The 14,881-nt window shown below is 34.6% G+C and overlaps 1 protein-coding gene across 5 annotated transcripts in view; it reads left to right on the plus strand.

Annotated features, from left to right (window-relative positions):
* SLC41A2 (solute carrier family 41 member 2) overlaps positions 1-14,881 on the plus strand; it is a 206,358-nt gene that overhangs the window by 142,309 nt on the left and 49,168 nt on the right. For all 5 annotated transcript variants that reach the window (XM_057486450.1, XM_057486451.1, XM_036891307.2 and 2 more), the window contains 3 exons: positions 5,418-5,489; positions 8,770-8,914; positions 12,004-12,150. In XM_057486450.1, coding sequence (XP_057342433.1) covers positions 5,418-5,489; positions 8,770-8,914; positions 12,004-12,150 — 364 coding nt within the window. The remainder of the gene's footprint in view (positions 1-5,417; positions 5,490-8,769; positions 8,915-12,003; positions 12,151-14,881) is intronic.

Here is a 14,881-nt window from a genome sequence, read left to right on the forward strand (position 1 = left end):
AACCACAGACTTAATCGAAAGGTGATCTAGCTCAGCCCTTCACTGGGGAAACAGGGATGAAGTTTGATGTCTTCCATAGGTCCAGAATTGTGTCACTGATTTTAAGGTATTTGAGCCATAACTGGGAAGGAATTATTCAGTTCTGAGCAATTAAAAGACCAAAATTATGTGAGTATACCATGTTATCATAGCTTGATGCCATGATTTACTACTTTTCCAATTACTAACTTCTTTACTCTTATTTTTTTTAGCCTATTTGATATAGAAACGCCCCAGGCAATGCCAAGGGCCAAAGGCAGGATTGTTGTTGATATGTTATGTTAGATCAGTGTTTCTCAAAGTAGGATCATCAGCATCAGCAACTTGTTAGAAATGCAAATTCTTGGCCCCACTCTAAAGCTACTGAATCAAGAAACTCTGGGGGCCTGGTTTAGCAATCTGTACTTTACAAGCTCTTCAGATGATTCTGATACGTATCAAAGTTTGAGAACCACTGTGTTAAATGAACAGCATGGAGGCCAGAGGGCCTGGGACCAAAATCACAGGTATGAGATCACCTTGTGGGCCATTGTAAGGACTTTGGCCATTGTAAGGGCTTTGGCTGTTGTGTGAAATGGGAAGCCATTAGAAGGTTTCGAACAGAGGACTAATGTGATCTGATATATATATATATATATATATTTGTTATCACCAATCTACAATTACATGAAGAACATTATGTTTACTAGGGTCCCCCCTTCACCAAGTCCCCCCCACCAACCCCATTACAGTCACTGTCTATCAGCGTAGTAAGATGTTGTAGAATCACTACTTGTCTTCTCTGTGTTGCACAGCCCTCCCCATTCTCCACCCTCACATTATCTGATAGATATTTTTAACAGATCATTTTGACTATTGTGTTGAGACAAAGCTACAGGTGGCCAAAGGCCTGACGCAGGGAGACAAGTTGAAAGTCAGTTGCAATAATACAGACTACAGATAATGTTGGCTTGGATCAGGGTGATAGCAGTGGATGTAGTGAGATATAGTTGGAGTCCAGGACAATTTTCAGAGAGCCAACAGAATTAGCTGATGGATTAGCTGAAATTAAAGACCAAGCCTAGTCACTTGAAATTTTCTCTGGGTTTGAGAAGGGTAAAAGTAAACACATTAGTAGATGAAGAAGTAGTAACTTGTATCATCAAGCTATGGTAACATGATATATTCATCTGTTTTGTGGTGCTTTAATTGCTGAGAAAATTTGATCTCAAGTTTGCTAGGCAGAGTACTACCATTCTTACAGAATGCTAGACACGCGGTGGCTGTATTCTGATTCTGATACTCTGTTGGCTGTTAAAGCAACTATAGGTTAATGACGTCTTAACAGCAAATCCACCAAGCCTCACCTTCTGTAGGCTCTTCACTGATGCTTCTCTACTTGAAGTTTTTATTACCCTTGACTTTGAGACCTACACTCTCCTCATTCTCCCATTTCTTTCATGGCTTGTTCTTAGTCTGGTTCTTTGGTTTCTTTTTCTTTGCTTATCCTCTTGATTTGAGATTTTCTTGAAGTTTTAGTACTTTGTTTTACATGTTCACCATCAGTAACTTCATGTGGTCCACCACTGCACGCACAATGCTGACTCTCAGATCCATATCTTCAGTCTCTTTCCTCACATTACCAATCACCTCCCCACCTTCTATGCACTTACTGTCCAGTCTCAGTTCCACCTATGAAATCCCTCTTCCCTCTCCCTTAGGCCCTACCTACCACTACCTTAATTTAGTTGTCTGTTGTCTCTAACTGGGACTGCTGTAACGGATTCCTAACTATACTCCCTAATTCAAGAGAGAATGAGTATAATTTTTTTTAAACTAAAACAAGTACTATTTGGAAGTCAGCTTTTTCATCTCTGGTCAAAAAATATTTTAAAAAGTTCATAGCTGTGGGAAAAGGCAAATAGTGAATCTGTGGCATCTTACTACACTGATGGACAGTGACTGCATTGGGGTATGGGTGGGGTCGTGACAATATGGGTAAAGGTAGTAACCACGTCGTTTTTTTCATGTGAAACCTTCATAAGAGTGTATATCAATAATACCTAAAAAATTGAAGAAAATCATAGCTGTGGAATGCCAATGATTTACTTTAATCTTTTTGCTCCATTAAAAAATCTGCTCATTTTTATGATTATCTGCAGGAGAATCAGGATAAATGAGTTTGTAAGATTATAAGGAAGGCTTTTGGTAAGTGTAAAGGTGGAGAACTTAAAACATAAGATATTGGATATAGGCTACTCACTCAATCTGTTGAAGGTCAATTGTCTTTAAAACTTGTTTTTCTATAAAGCTAAATATTAAGTGTTCACAGATGAAAAGATATTTCAGTACAAAATTTCCTATTTTAACACAGGAGATTTAATAATGATAAGTCCAAATTAATTTTATCTTGCCCCTTATTTGAGTCAAAATTTATTTCTAAAGAGATGGTGATTAACTTGAATAATTTTCCTGGGTTTTTATCTTTTCAACAGTAGATGTATATTATAGTAGATATTGTTGTGGAATATAACTGTTGTACATAATTGGAAAATTAACCAAGCACAGTGATTTTATGTATTGTTGGGTTTACATTCTGTTTTTTGAGGTCTAAAATTTTCTGCTTCTAGAAGCTAGATATAAAAGAGTCAAAAATGGTATCCGCTGTCCTAAGGAAAATATATCTATTTTCCAGGAGCAAATTGCCCTGCACAGTTTGATTAGTACTTTTCCACTCTAGGCAACACTGATTTCTGTAGCCTCAAACCTCGTCTCAGAGAACTCTTGATTCTTTGAAATTATTTTGAAACATTCTACCTTTTTAATCATTAATTGAAAATATATTTTTGGGTCCTTATTAAATGCCAAGCACTGCTCTCTGTAGTAAGGAATCATCAATAAACAAAACAGAAAACATTCCTGCCTTCATTGAAGTTACCTTCTAGGAAAGGCACGTGAAGAAGTTGGCAAGACCTCTTCCCCTAATAATTTTAAGTTAGACTTCTAATTCAAATTGCAGAATTCCTAAAATAAATATTAAAGCTGCAAGTAATGATATTAATAACTATGGCATCATTTAGATACAGTAGTAATCTCATAGTTACTTCATAAATTTGGCGTAATTCTAAATTTTATAGGTTCTTGTCATACATTCTGATTATTAGATACAAATGAGATTGCAAATTCCTAATAGTTCTTCACTTTAAGGTATGTTAAAATATACTTAAGTTATAAGTACAAAGCCATTGTCATTGCTTTGTGGAGTGGAACTACTCATGTTTAATCTAAAACGGTCAACTAGATTTTTAACTCCCCGCTTTCTTTGAAGCATATTGAGGTATAACTGATGTATAATAAATTGCACAAATTAAAAATCTACAATTTCGTGAATTTTAATGCCCAGTATGTATGTGTGAAGCCATTACCACAATCAAGAGTATAGGCATATGCATTATACTGTACATTCGGAAAGACATCAGAATGTGTATTGTGTGCATTTTAGTATATTATGTTTTATTATAAAATATTTCAAACATGTAAATATGTCACAGAGTACCTAATTCCAGTTAATGGCAGAATGCCATGGTTCAGTGAACCTTCCCAGAGATTAACAATTACAAAATCTAGACAAACTTTTTGAAGATAACGGAAAATGATGAAAAACACATAGAAACTAGAGTTTACCCTTAAAAGATCATATTTACAATGGATAGGAATTGCAATCTGTGGGTTTTTTTAGCTGAGGGAGTTTCCCCAATCCGTGTATCTCATGTTTTGGAAAACCCACAGTTTACCAGCTTGAGGTTACAGAGGTCAGAGAGCCTGGCCAAAAACAACAACAACAACAACAGAAACGCAAGGGGGACCTATATGTGAAAGACAAATACACTGGCTAAGATCTGTGAATTTTTTGCTTTCTTGACCAAGTGCCTTCTGTGACTTATGCATAGCTCTAATGGCAGAAGGTTGAAGTTTTTGAGAAATGTAGTTCTAGGCTTTGGAAGGGACTGATCGTGATGGTATCAAGTGTATCTGGCACAGTTGCAAACATAATTCATAGCACTTATTCATTCTGTCATGTTCACTTTTTTGATCTTTTCCTAGACTTTAATATATGTGTGTCTCTACTGATCATCAAGCAATCCTGAAGTCTTGCCATCTTATACTTTTTCATGGAATCATTTTAGATTGCTTCCCATACCTATAGACATTTTTCTACATTTTCTAAAAGTTATTAAAAATAACAGTTTTCTCTTATGCCTATTTCTTGAACACTGAACCTGGTTCACACTTTAAACGTTGCTTGTACCTTATTTAACTCACTTGAGCAAAGACCCAGGTTACTAGAGCTACAAACACAAATTTCCCCAATAATTATATTTCCATGCTCAGGAAAGAAATCTACAAATAAAGACAGCATGAATAATTATTCTGAAAAACTGAGAAATCTTAATATTTGCATTGCCTGGATTCTTTGAGACCACAGTCCAACGTGAGGTTAGAGAATACTATCAGTTTTCCAAATTGATAGAGGAAATGTTGATGTAGCACATAACATGCTGGTGTGAAGCCAGTGAGCTAAGCTCTAGTTTGTCTGTGGTTAAAACTACACAGAAACAACAGCCCTGTGTATCTCCCACTTTACCCATTCAGTTATCTTCTGTGACCAAGCAGATAATGAATAAATGAACCCCAGCTCAGTATAGTATTTTTAACAGTGATTGTTCATTGCTTCCCAGTTGACTACATTTGAAAAACTTGACACAGTTGGATATACATTTTTTTGAATCTTAAATGGTTGAGAAGTATGATTTAGCTTAGAGTACAATTGAATATGTGAATAATAATATTATTTCTTGGGAACATATGTATTCCACTTAGCAGAAATGTCTAAATTTTAATAGTGAGATACACAATTAAACTGTATCTCAGTAAGTTTTCTGTTGCTAATATTTTAGTCATGATTCAAATACAAATTATGTACATATGAGTGATTTATTTATGTCTGGGTTTTTAGGTCACTAATTCATCAAATTACATCTGTTTCATGATAGGGAATTAAGTGCTAGCAGCTCAAAAGTATGTAACTATATTGGGTCTGAATACATAAAATTTGGAATGTTAGGATCACGTTTGATGTTGTAGTTGTAAAATAACATGGGCAGGTGGATAGTGCTAATTCTTGTGAGCTAGTTAGTTAAACGTTTTGCTAGACATCTCAGGCAAGCTAAATGTGAAATGCAAGACTGGTAGTGAATTAAGAATTATATTTAAAGTGCAATGTGAACTCATCAGATTTACTAAAAAATTATCTTTGGCTTGAAGACTTCATATGCTGTTTAAACACAGTAGAGAACAATAGATTATTCAGTGATACATGAAAATATGTACTTTAACAGGTAAATATTGGGAAGATGGATTCACCTATTGAAAAATGGAACCTAATAATTGGCAACTTGGCTTTAAAGCAGGTAAGTGATACACATTGTTTACAGATCTTAGTTGTTACTTAAGAATGAAATAATTGTAGCTCTATTAAGTCTACCATTTAATTGTTTCAGTGGACCAAAACAGTAGTTTAGTACAATAATGAGAACATGGTAGAAAATGGATATCCATAATCTCTGAAAATTTTCTTTCTTTAAGAAATTATCTGGTTCTTCCAAATATGAAAAATATATAATAAAATACAGAAAAAATATACAAGTATTTTCTATCATAAGTGTGTAATAGAGCCAAATTTGAGTTAATATCTGTATAAATAAATAGTTAACACTTCATTGCTTAGGTGCTATTTTCCACTTTGATTTTTTTAAAGTATATGTTTTATACATTATTGTCAAATGTTTGTTTAAACTGAGTTTTCCTTAATTTGTTAACATTACTAGCATTATTATAAATGAACACATTAAATTGTCAGTTACATATATTTTAAACTGTGGACTATATATAGATTATCTACAGCTCTATTTGATCTCAGATGAGTATCTCTTCCTCTCCCACTATTCTCTGCTATGCTCAAGACATAAGAGTGCAGCCCTAGTAACTCTCTAGCAAGTGTGAGTGTGGGGAATGCTCACTAATTTTAGTGTTAGCTCAACTAGGATATAGTATTGAGAACATGACTACAGAAAAGTAATTTCATGTAATGCATTTCAAACATAGAAATTAAGGAATTTTGGAATATGGGGCTTTAAAAAATTATCTTTGCAACTGCTTATAAAATTGCAGGGTTAGAAAAAGTCTGGGATCTAATCTTAGCTCCAACATTAACCAGCTGTATAACCTGTTAATCTTTCTTGGCTTCATTGTCTTTTTAAATTACAGTATTGCATTAGAGATGTCTATGACCCTCTTCAGCTCGAAACTATAGGAACCTATGAAGGGATAATAATAAAAATATTTAATAACTAGGCTAATATATAAATGTAAAATTTTTATTCTTTAAATTTTATCTTATTCTTTAAATACCCTAAGCTTTTACCAAGTAACATGAGTAGTGGTGTAAATTATTCATCAAATCATTCTAATAATGTCCATCTCAGCTTTTAATTTTCCCTTCCACTCTTAGTACCCCACCTTCCCTTGTCATCCTCTCTCCCAGAAATTGTTGGTCAGGATGGGAGCCAGAAATGTCCCGGTATTCACTGATCCTGGCTGCCATAGCCTGAAGTCTACATCATTGTCTGTCTCACTCCACCAAGGATGTATAAGAAACAGGGAACCCCACACAGGTCTACAGAACACAGTTGGTGCCAGCCAATGAGGCAGCAACTGGTTGCAGCCCAGTTACCTGTGGACAAAAGCAGAAAGGAGAAGAAAAGAAGATTAGGTGGTGGTCATTGTGTCTTTCTGAGGCTTCATCTGTTAAAGTGAGGGAGCAGATGAGCCTGGGGAGTGGGATGGGCTAACAAAGGCTCCTCTGGAGGCTGGCTATTGAGGGTAGAGGTGGGAAAGGCTGGAAAAGCAGAGGTGGCACGTGCTCTGGCTGGTGGGGCAGTATGCTCTTCTGACTATTAAATGGGATCCCAAGGACATTACTTGTCACAGATTTCTTCACAGTTGAGCTTTAAGACTTCATATGTGAAGTCTTATGCACTTTACCAGTGCATATATTGTCAAGTAAAGCAAAGTTCCCAATCCCATTGAAGAACCATTACCTTACCCAGAGAGATGTGCCCTGCACTGACATCTATTTAGGTCTATGGCCCCTGTTTAACACTCCAGCTACTACATGAACCAGCTACAGACTTTAGTCTTCTCTTGGGCACAGTTGAGCATTTCTTTTGCAGGTTTACACAGTAGGACTTCTCATCTCAGCTGTGTGCTTCCATTTCTAGATAGATAGATAGACAGACAGACAGACAGACAGATAGGCATATAATGCTGTCTGTAGCAGACTTCCTAGTTCTGTATTTTACTGTCAAGCCAGAAAAATCTTGGAATAACAGTGCTAGAATTTACAGTATTAATTAATTTTACTGCTTTTATATATAATGTTATTTACTAACAAGTATGAAAATGTTGGAATATTTTAGCAACTGGTACAGCCATCATCGGCTTACAGCTTAAATTTTAGCTCTGGATCTTTGGGTAACGTGTACAAGTATGTAATGAAAGATCATGGGGCTGAAATATAGAAAATCTGGGCTTGCTGGCCCTGGCTCTCCTGTTAATCTAATATATGTATGACAGGATATCAGCCTACTTGGGTTTTTTACCTGGAGCCCTGCATTCCAGTGCATGGACTGGCTTCAGAGAGTCTGCGAGCACCTAGAAATTCCATTCAAAATATTGAGTGCATTTGTGTTTTCATAGAGAAAAGAATCTCTATAAAACTTATGCCAGATTGTCAAAAGATCCATGACACAAACTCAGGACCAATGAACTATAAGCTGGTTCCTCTAGGGTTTTTTTGAATTCTGGTGTTCTTCTTATTATGATCTAAGAGTTCACAGTCAGTGTTACTTTTTTTAGTTGCAGGTTTTTGTTTTTTGTTTTTTGTTTTTTGTTTTTGAATATTGCTTTGTGCCAGCATGGGGGAACACTTTATATATTTATATAATTCATTTAAGTCTCAAAATGACCCTTTCAAATTCAGTATTATTGTTGACATTTTACAAATGAGGAGCTTAAGTTTTTATAGCACTAATCACAATTGTGGTTATTTGTGAGGTCATTTTTTAATGTCTGTCTCTCTCACTTGCCAAGAGCTCTGTGAAAGCAAGGAATAAAACTTTTAACTACTGTGTGTAGCCTAACACCAAGCTTAGTGCCTTGCACATAGTAGTTTCTAAGTAAATTCTTTTTGAATGAATGAATTTTAAAACTTGCCAGAAGATTAGGTGATTCAGCCAGGGTCAGACTCTCATCATTCAATCATCAAGTCCAATCTCTTGCCAACACTGCCTCTAGAATCAGACTTCAGTTGTGTGGATGGGTGTATTTCAGTCTTAAGGTTGGTATTTAATTAGGTGACCTGTGGGTTATACTGTCAAAGTCACTTGGGGTACTTGTTAAAAACAGATTCCTGGACTCCATCCTATACCTATCACCACCAGATCAGGGCAGTTTGAGAACCCACCATCTTAAGAATATTCAAACTAAAATATAATAGTAGCTTCTTTAAAATATAATAGTTCAATTACTATATGCAATACTTTCTTCTGATTTATTGTGTCCATATTTATAGAATCAAAAAGTGATTTTGAAATGAATTCAAGTTGGATTTTATACAAAATTTTTTTTTAGGTTCAAGCAACAGTAGTTGGTTTTCTAGCAGCTGTGGCAGCAATTATATTGGGCTGGATTCCAGAGGGAAAGTATTATCTCGATCATTCCATACTTCTGTGTTCTAGCAGTGTGGCAACCGCCTTCATTGCATCTCTTCTGCAAGGTAAACAAATTTATCAATGTCTATTCTACAGTCTTTTACTTTCAAATTATTTATTTTCCATGTTGACTGTTTTTGTTAAAATGACACTTGTTCATAAAAACAACACAGAAAAATTATCTATAAACTTTTAAAGTAAAAATTATCTAGAAACTTTCTTTTGGGTATATCTATATTTATTGTGCATATACCTTCCTGGAGAACCGGCTTTCTAAGGTTGTCTTCTGGCCTCAGGTGCCCTGGTACACTTTCCAAACGAGATCAAGAAGATAGCCTGGCTGTTCATTTGTTTCTGTTAAGTTAAATTAATTGAGACACTGCTTTCTGGAAATCATGTAGAGGTTTTACTGGCTTGTCATTTGAGTAACAAGTATTCCAGGAACTCTGTTTCAAAAGTAGTCCCTCTGTTAAACATTTTTTAAAGTTTCGGATTTCAAAAAATTTTCTTCACTATTTCTGTAACAATACAAATATAACCATATGCTTAACTTAGCATATTGTTGGCTATAGAATTTTAAAGAGCCAGAAGTTGCTAAATATTTAACTATGTCAGAATTCTTCAGTTGAGACATCACTTTATATTTATCTATTAATGTGATTTATACTAGAGAACTAGCTTATTATTGAATCATAATATAAAGACTTAGTTCTTTTTATTATATAATTGCTATCTTCGCACCAGCAAAGTTAAGAATGGAAGATTCTCTTGTCAAGTGATTGTACAATGAAACTAACCTTTTTGGCTAGGTTCTGGGAATTTAGAGAATCTTATTAAAATTAAGACTTCCAAAATATTTTCAAGCATTCTGTTTTATTACTTAGATTATGTCAGGGGCAGTTTCTTGTCTATATACAGAATAACTGGAACTGAATGGAGTTAACATTGGCCAAAGCAGAGGGAAGTTGAGCTATCCAAAAATTAATTTCTGGTTAAAAAAAATGTTAAAACATAGGCATTCTATTTATTTAAGTTCATTTGCTTCTGTTTAAAAATTTTCAATCTAACATGTATTTGTATTGCCTATGATTTTCAAAACCATAAAAATTCAGACTTTTATAATGCATTTGTTTAACCCTTCTTACTTTGAATTACGTATATTTTAATTTTATGATAATTTGGTCTTTATACATGTAAAACAAATACTATTAACCACCTTTTGTAGGTGAGAAAACTGACTCAACTAAGGTAAATCTAATTTCATTAGCTTATTTGGAGAAAATCAGAGTTAAAATCTTTCTTGACTCCAAGGTCTTTCCACTGATCGATGATGGCAAAATATTTGTTTTCAGCTGAAAAGATACAGATGGCATTCCGTCATAGAACAACTTTCCATATTGATTTTTAAAAAATTATTCTATGTGATCACGTCTTGACCGATTATTGTATAATACATTTTTTAAGTGTCCATTAATGGATGAATGAAGAAAGAAGATGAACATATACACAATGGAATATTGCTCAACCAAAAAAAAAAATAACTTGACATTTCCAACAACATAGGTGAACCTAGAGTATATTATGCTAAGTGAAATAAGTCAGAGAAAGACAGATACCATATGATTTCATTTACTGTTGGAATCTAAAAACTAAAACAAACAAAAACACAGAAACAGCCTCAAATAAGAGAACAAGCTGTGATTGCGGAAAGAGGTGGTAAGGGATGAATAGGCAAAATAGGTGAAAGGGATAAAAAAGTACAAAGTTTCAATTATAAAATAAATAAGTCATGGGGATGAAAAGTACAGCATAGAGAATATAGTCTATCATATTCTAATAACTTTGTATGGTGACAGGTAGTAACCACAGTTATTGTGAGCATTTTGTAATGTACATAAAATGTCAAAATCTGGTGTTGTACACCTAAAACTAATATAATATTATGTCAACTATGCTTTAGTAAAAACTTAAAAATAAATAATTAATAAAGAGAAAAAACATCTTTTGCTATTGCTTTTTTTCTCTTTACAATGATACTATGGGAATGGTAAGTCCACAGAGTGAAAAAAACCTCCAGATATACGATGAAAGGCATTGTTTAAAGGAAGACAAAAATTCTACTCTTAACAATTTTGATTTTAAGAGGTTGTAGAAAAAAATACTGGACTAAAGTTACTTACAAGCTATGTGACCCTAGGCAAGAATTTAACTCGTATTTCCAGGATCCCAGTTTTATTTTCTATAAAATGAATGTGCTAGAATAAAATCATTTAGAGTCATTTTCAGTCTAAAAATGCAGTGAGAGTCTGTTTTTTTTTTTTTACATGTAGTCACGTTTAGACTTCCATACCAATTTTCAGTTTGCACATAAACAAACTCATCTTAATTTTCTCTGCACCACATCCTCTGAGTGTGTAGGCATGAGACAATCTGTATGTACAATTGGGTATGGGCATAAATGTTCTAATTTTTCTCACATTTCTAAGAGTCAAGAAAATAAGGATTTGAAAGTACAAGTACAACGTTACATTTTTACCTTCTGTCCAGCAGTTGTAGGCTCATAGAAACTTTGCGTTTGAAGCATATCCCTTACAAAGACTTCTTTTTTTGTGTTCTGGCTTCCAGTGTTCAGAATGTAATTACTTCCCTCCTCTAAACACTTCACTGCTTTTAAATAAGAAAATGAAGCAAACCTTTCTGGCTACCACTATGTAAACAAATCTGGTTTTGCTGGTCTTCTTCCTAATTGCTATGCATATAAATATGATTCACCTTTCCACCTTTCTTTGACATTTTCATACTTAATTTGAGAGTTAAAACAAAATCTCTGGTTTTGATTCACACAAACGTGTTGCATCTAATACATACGTGTTACTAAATTTGAAACCTTAGCTTTAATGTTATCTTACAGTAGCTATTCCGGTCTCTAAATGCAACCTGAACTTCTCAAGTCTTCTGTGGTGTGTGCTTGAAGTTGTTGAAAGGCATTTTGCCACAGCTTTAGAATGAAGTATTTTGCTTGCTTTAGTCAGCTTATCTAAGCAGTCTAACTGGAGCTGATGTGTTGTTTCTCTAGCTTTTATATGTCAGTATTTAGGAGGATTGAGTTTCTTTAAATCATAGCATAAAAAGTAATGAGTGTTCTTTTTTCTAGGAATAATAATGGTTGGGGTTATAGTTGGTTCAAAGAAGACTGGCATAAATCCTGATAATGTTGCTACACCCATTGCTGCTAGTTTCGGCGACCTTATAACTCTTGCCATATTAGCTTGGATAAGTCAGGGTTTGTACTCCTGTCTTGGTAAGTTGACTTGAAATTAAATATAATGTGTTACTTAGAGTCTCTTTTGTTGTAAACCTGTGTTTTGTGGTTCTCATATATTTTTTCTCAAGTGTTTTTTCTCTTTAAAACTCTGTAAGCTAGGGATTAGCATCTCTAATTTCATGTGAGAAAACTGAGGATCATAGAGGCTGTGTATGTTGCCTACTACTGGTAGGAAGGGTGAACACAGGTCTGTCATAGTCTGTGAATTCTGCCCTTTCTTCTAAATGTGTAGCCAGAGAGGAGTAACTAACAGTATTCTGATATGTGTGTTGTACTACCGTCCCAGACATAATGTTATGGTAGTGGTTGAAGTTTAGTGATAGTCTCCCCATCAGAAACCAACATGGCAATTAACAAAAAGGAAAAAAATCACCATGAAAATATATATGTTCAAGTATATTCAGGGTAATATTCCAGTCCTTCCTCTCCCAGGCAAAAAAAAAGCACAGAAAATGAGAGTTATGTTATTAAAGGGATAATCTGCTCTAATTTATATTGTTGGGGTGATAATTGATCATATTCTTCTTCTCTAAATTACTGTACTACTTAGAAATTGATGCTGAAGTCAGGGATTGAAATATTAGCCTGTGGCTAGTATTAGAGAATGTGACAACATTCTTCCTCTATTCTGTTGATCTTATTCACCCACTCACAGGCAGACAGTGGACAACCTGTAGGCCTCACCCCTACAGGAACAGGCTGCTAACTGTGTTGGGGACGGGAGACTGTCATCAATAGGCTGGATCCCAAAAGAGAAAGGGGATGAGTTAGGCATGCTTGATTCCCTTTTCCCTAATCTTACCAAGTAGATAGGTTTCTCCCACTTTGAGTAGGAGGTAAAGAGAGGAAGGGAGGTGTGGAAAAGGGTGAAGGGTTTCTTTCTAATATTACTGAGAGGACAGAAATTCTATGGTGAGGCTGGGGTGGGGCTGAAGGGTTGGTAGTGGTTATGGGATGAGTTCCTCTACATAAATAAAGAAGAAAGTATATTATTTTCATACTTTGGTATTTAAATTGCCATGAAGTCATTTTTAAACACATTTCTCAGCTGCTTGCTAAACACCAGGGTGTCTCCTCACCTTAAGTCATAGTAATAAGAAAGAGAATGCCATTGAAGAAAGTTATCATAATAAATTTGGAAATTATTAGAATGATACAGGATAAGTATTATGAAATTCTAGAAAATAAGTCAACTTTTGAGAAAAGTAGTATGTGCTGACTTCTAAAATTTTATTTTTTTAAATTATATACATGATAAACTTCTTATAAAAGTCTATCATGTGTCCATGTCTAAAACCCTTATTATTTTGAGTGTTATGTATGATACATTAGTAGCTTAGCTGGAACAAGAAATAAAAAAGTGAAATAGAATGATGCCATCACAGATCAGGAGTTTAAAAAATAATTTTATTATTAAAACCTTTTGGCTTTTCTATGCTTTGTCATCTGAAAGTTGGCTCAAAGTAATTGAAAATGAATTGATTTAAATAACATCTTTCACATCTCATCTATATCATTTATTTCCCTAAAATGATCATTTTTTAATGATTGATTCCATAGTTGATTTAACAGTTAAAGGCTTTTCCTGAAGTTTGTTTGGATTATAAAGTATCTGCATTGTGAACACTAGGGGGCCTCATAAGATCAGCACAGAATTAGTGGTCTATTAGACGTATCCTAAGCCTACTATTAGTGGTATTCTAAATACCAAGATTAGGAGTAGGCACATTTAAATTCCAAGATCCCATTCATCCGAGATGCCTAGTTCTTTAATTACCGAACTATATTGGGAACACAGTCTTTAGAGATAAGAGGATTTTGTGGCAGCTGTAGGCTTTGGTTATAGAGGCCATGCATTTCATTATATGGCTCTTTCAAAGAACTGGACATTGAAAAAAGTCTCACTTAACTCCTCAATTAGCATTTTGGATATTCAGAAACGACTGAACAGCTTCCCTCGTGTCCTGTTAGCTTTGATATGTGTAGGAAGGCTCACTCTACATTCATTCCATGTGCTACCTTTCTCTTGGTCCTAATAAAACTTGCTGACTTCTGATGTCTAAAATAAATGTGAAATTTCTCCCCTTCTCACCTCTCCAGTTCTTCAAAAAGGGATAAAACCAGCCCAGAGCTTTTACTTCTATTGCCTTTATTTTTTGTAGTCACCCTGAATAGGTCTTCATTGCTTGGTGACAGAGTGAGTTTTAGCTGGTGTTTAGGCCTCTTGGAATTGACAAAAACATATTCTCGGCTCCTGCCTGCTCCACCCTTTCTTGTACCTTTTACTCCACCCAAACTCAGATGTTTGCTGATTCTCATACATTGCCTGTGATTTCTCTCTTTTCTTTCTTATGTTATTTCCTTCCTTTCCATTAAGATCAGTCAGAATCCTCACTTTTCAATACTAAATTCATAGATTTCCCTAATCATTCTTGTCCTCTGAGTTTCTCTAGCACTGTATTGATGTTTCTCTTAGGACATTGCTTACATTTGGCCTGTCATTATTGCTTTTTGTGTAAATGTATCTTCCTTTATGAGGAGATAAGCTTCTTGAGGACAAAACTGTGTTTTTATATGATTATTTTTGTAAAACCCCACAGTGTTATATACATAGTGGATGTTAAATAAATAGCACTTCACTAAATGTTTTATTCCTTTTGAAAGCTATCCGATTAATGTGAGTACAAGTTATTCAGGAAGTGGTATA

The sequence above is a fragment of the Manis pentadactyla genome, chromosome 10 (genome assembly GCF_030020395.1).
Source record: "Manis pentadactyla isolate mManPen7 chromosome 10, mManPen7.hap1, whole genome shotgun sequence".
Lineage (NCBI taxonomy): Eukaryota > Metazoa > Chordata > Mammalia > Pholidota > Manidae > Manis > Manis pentadactyla.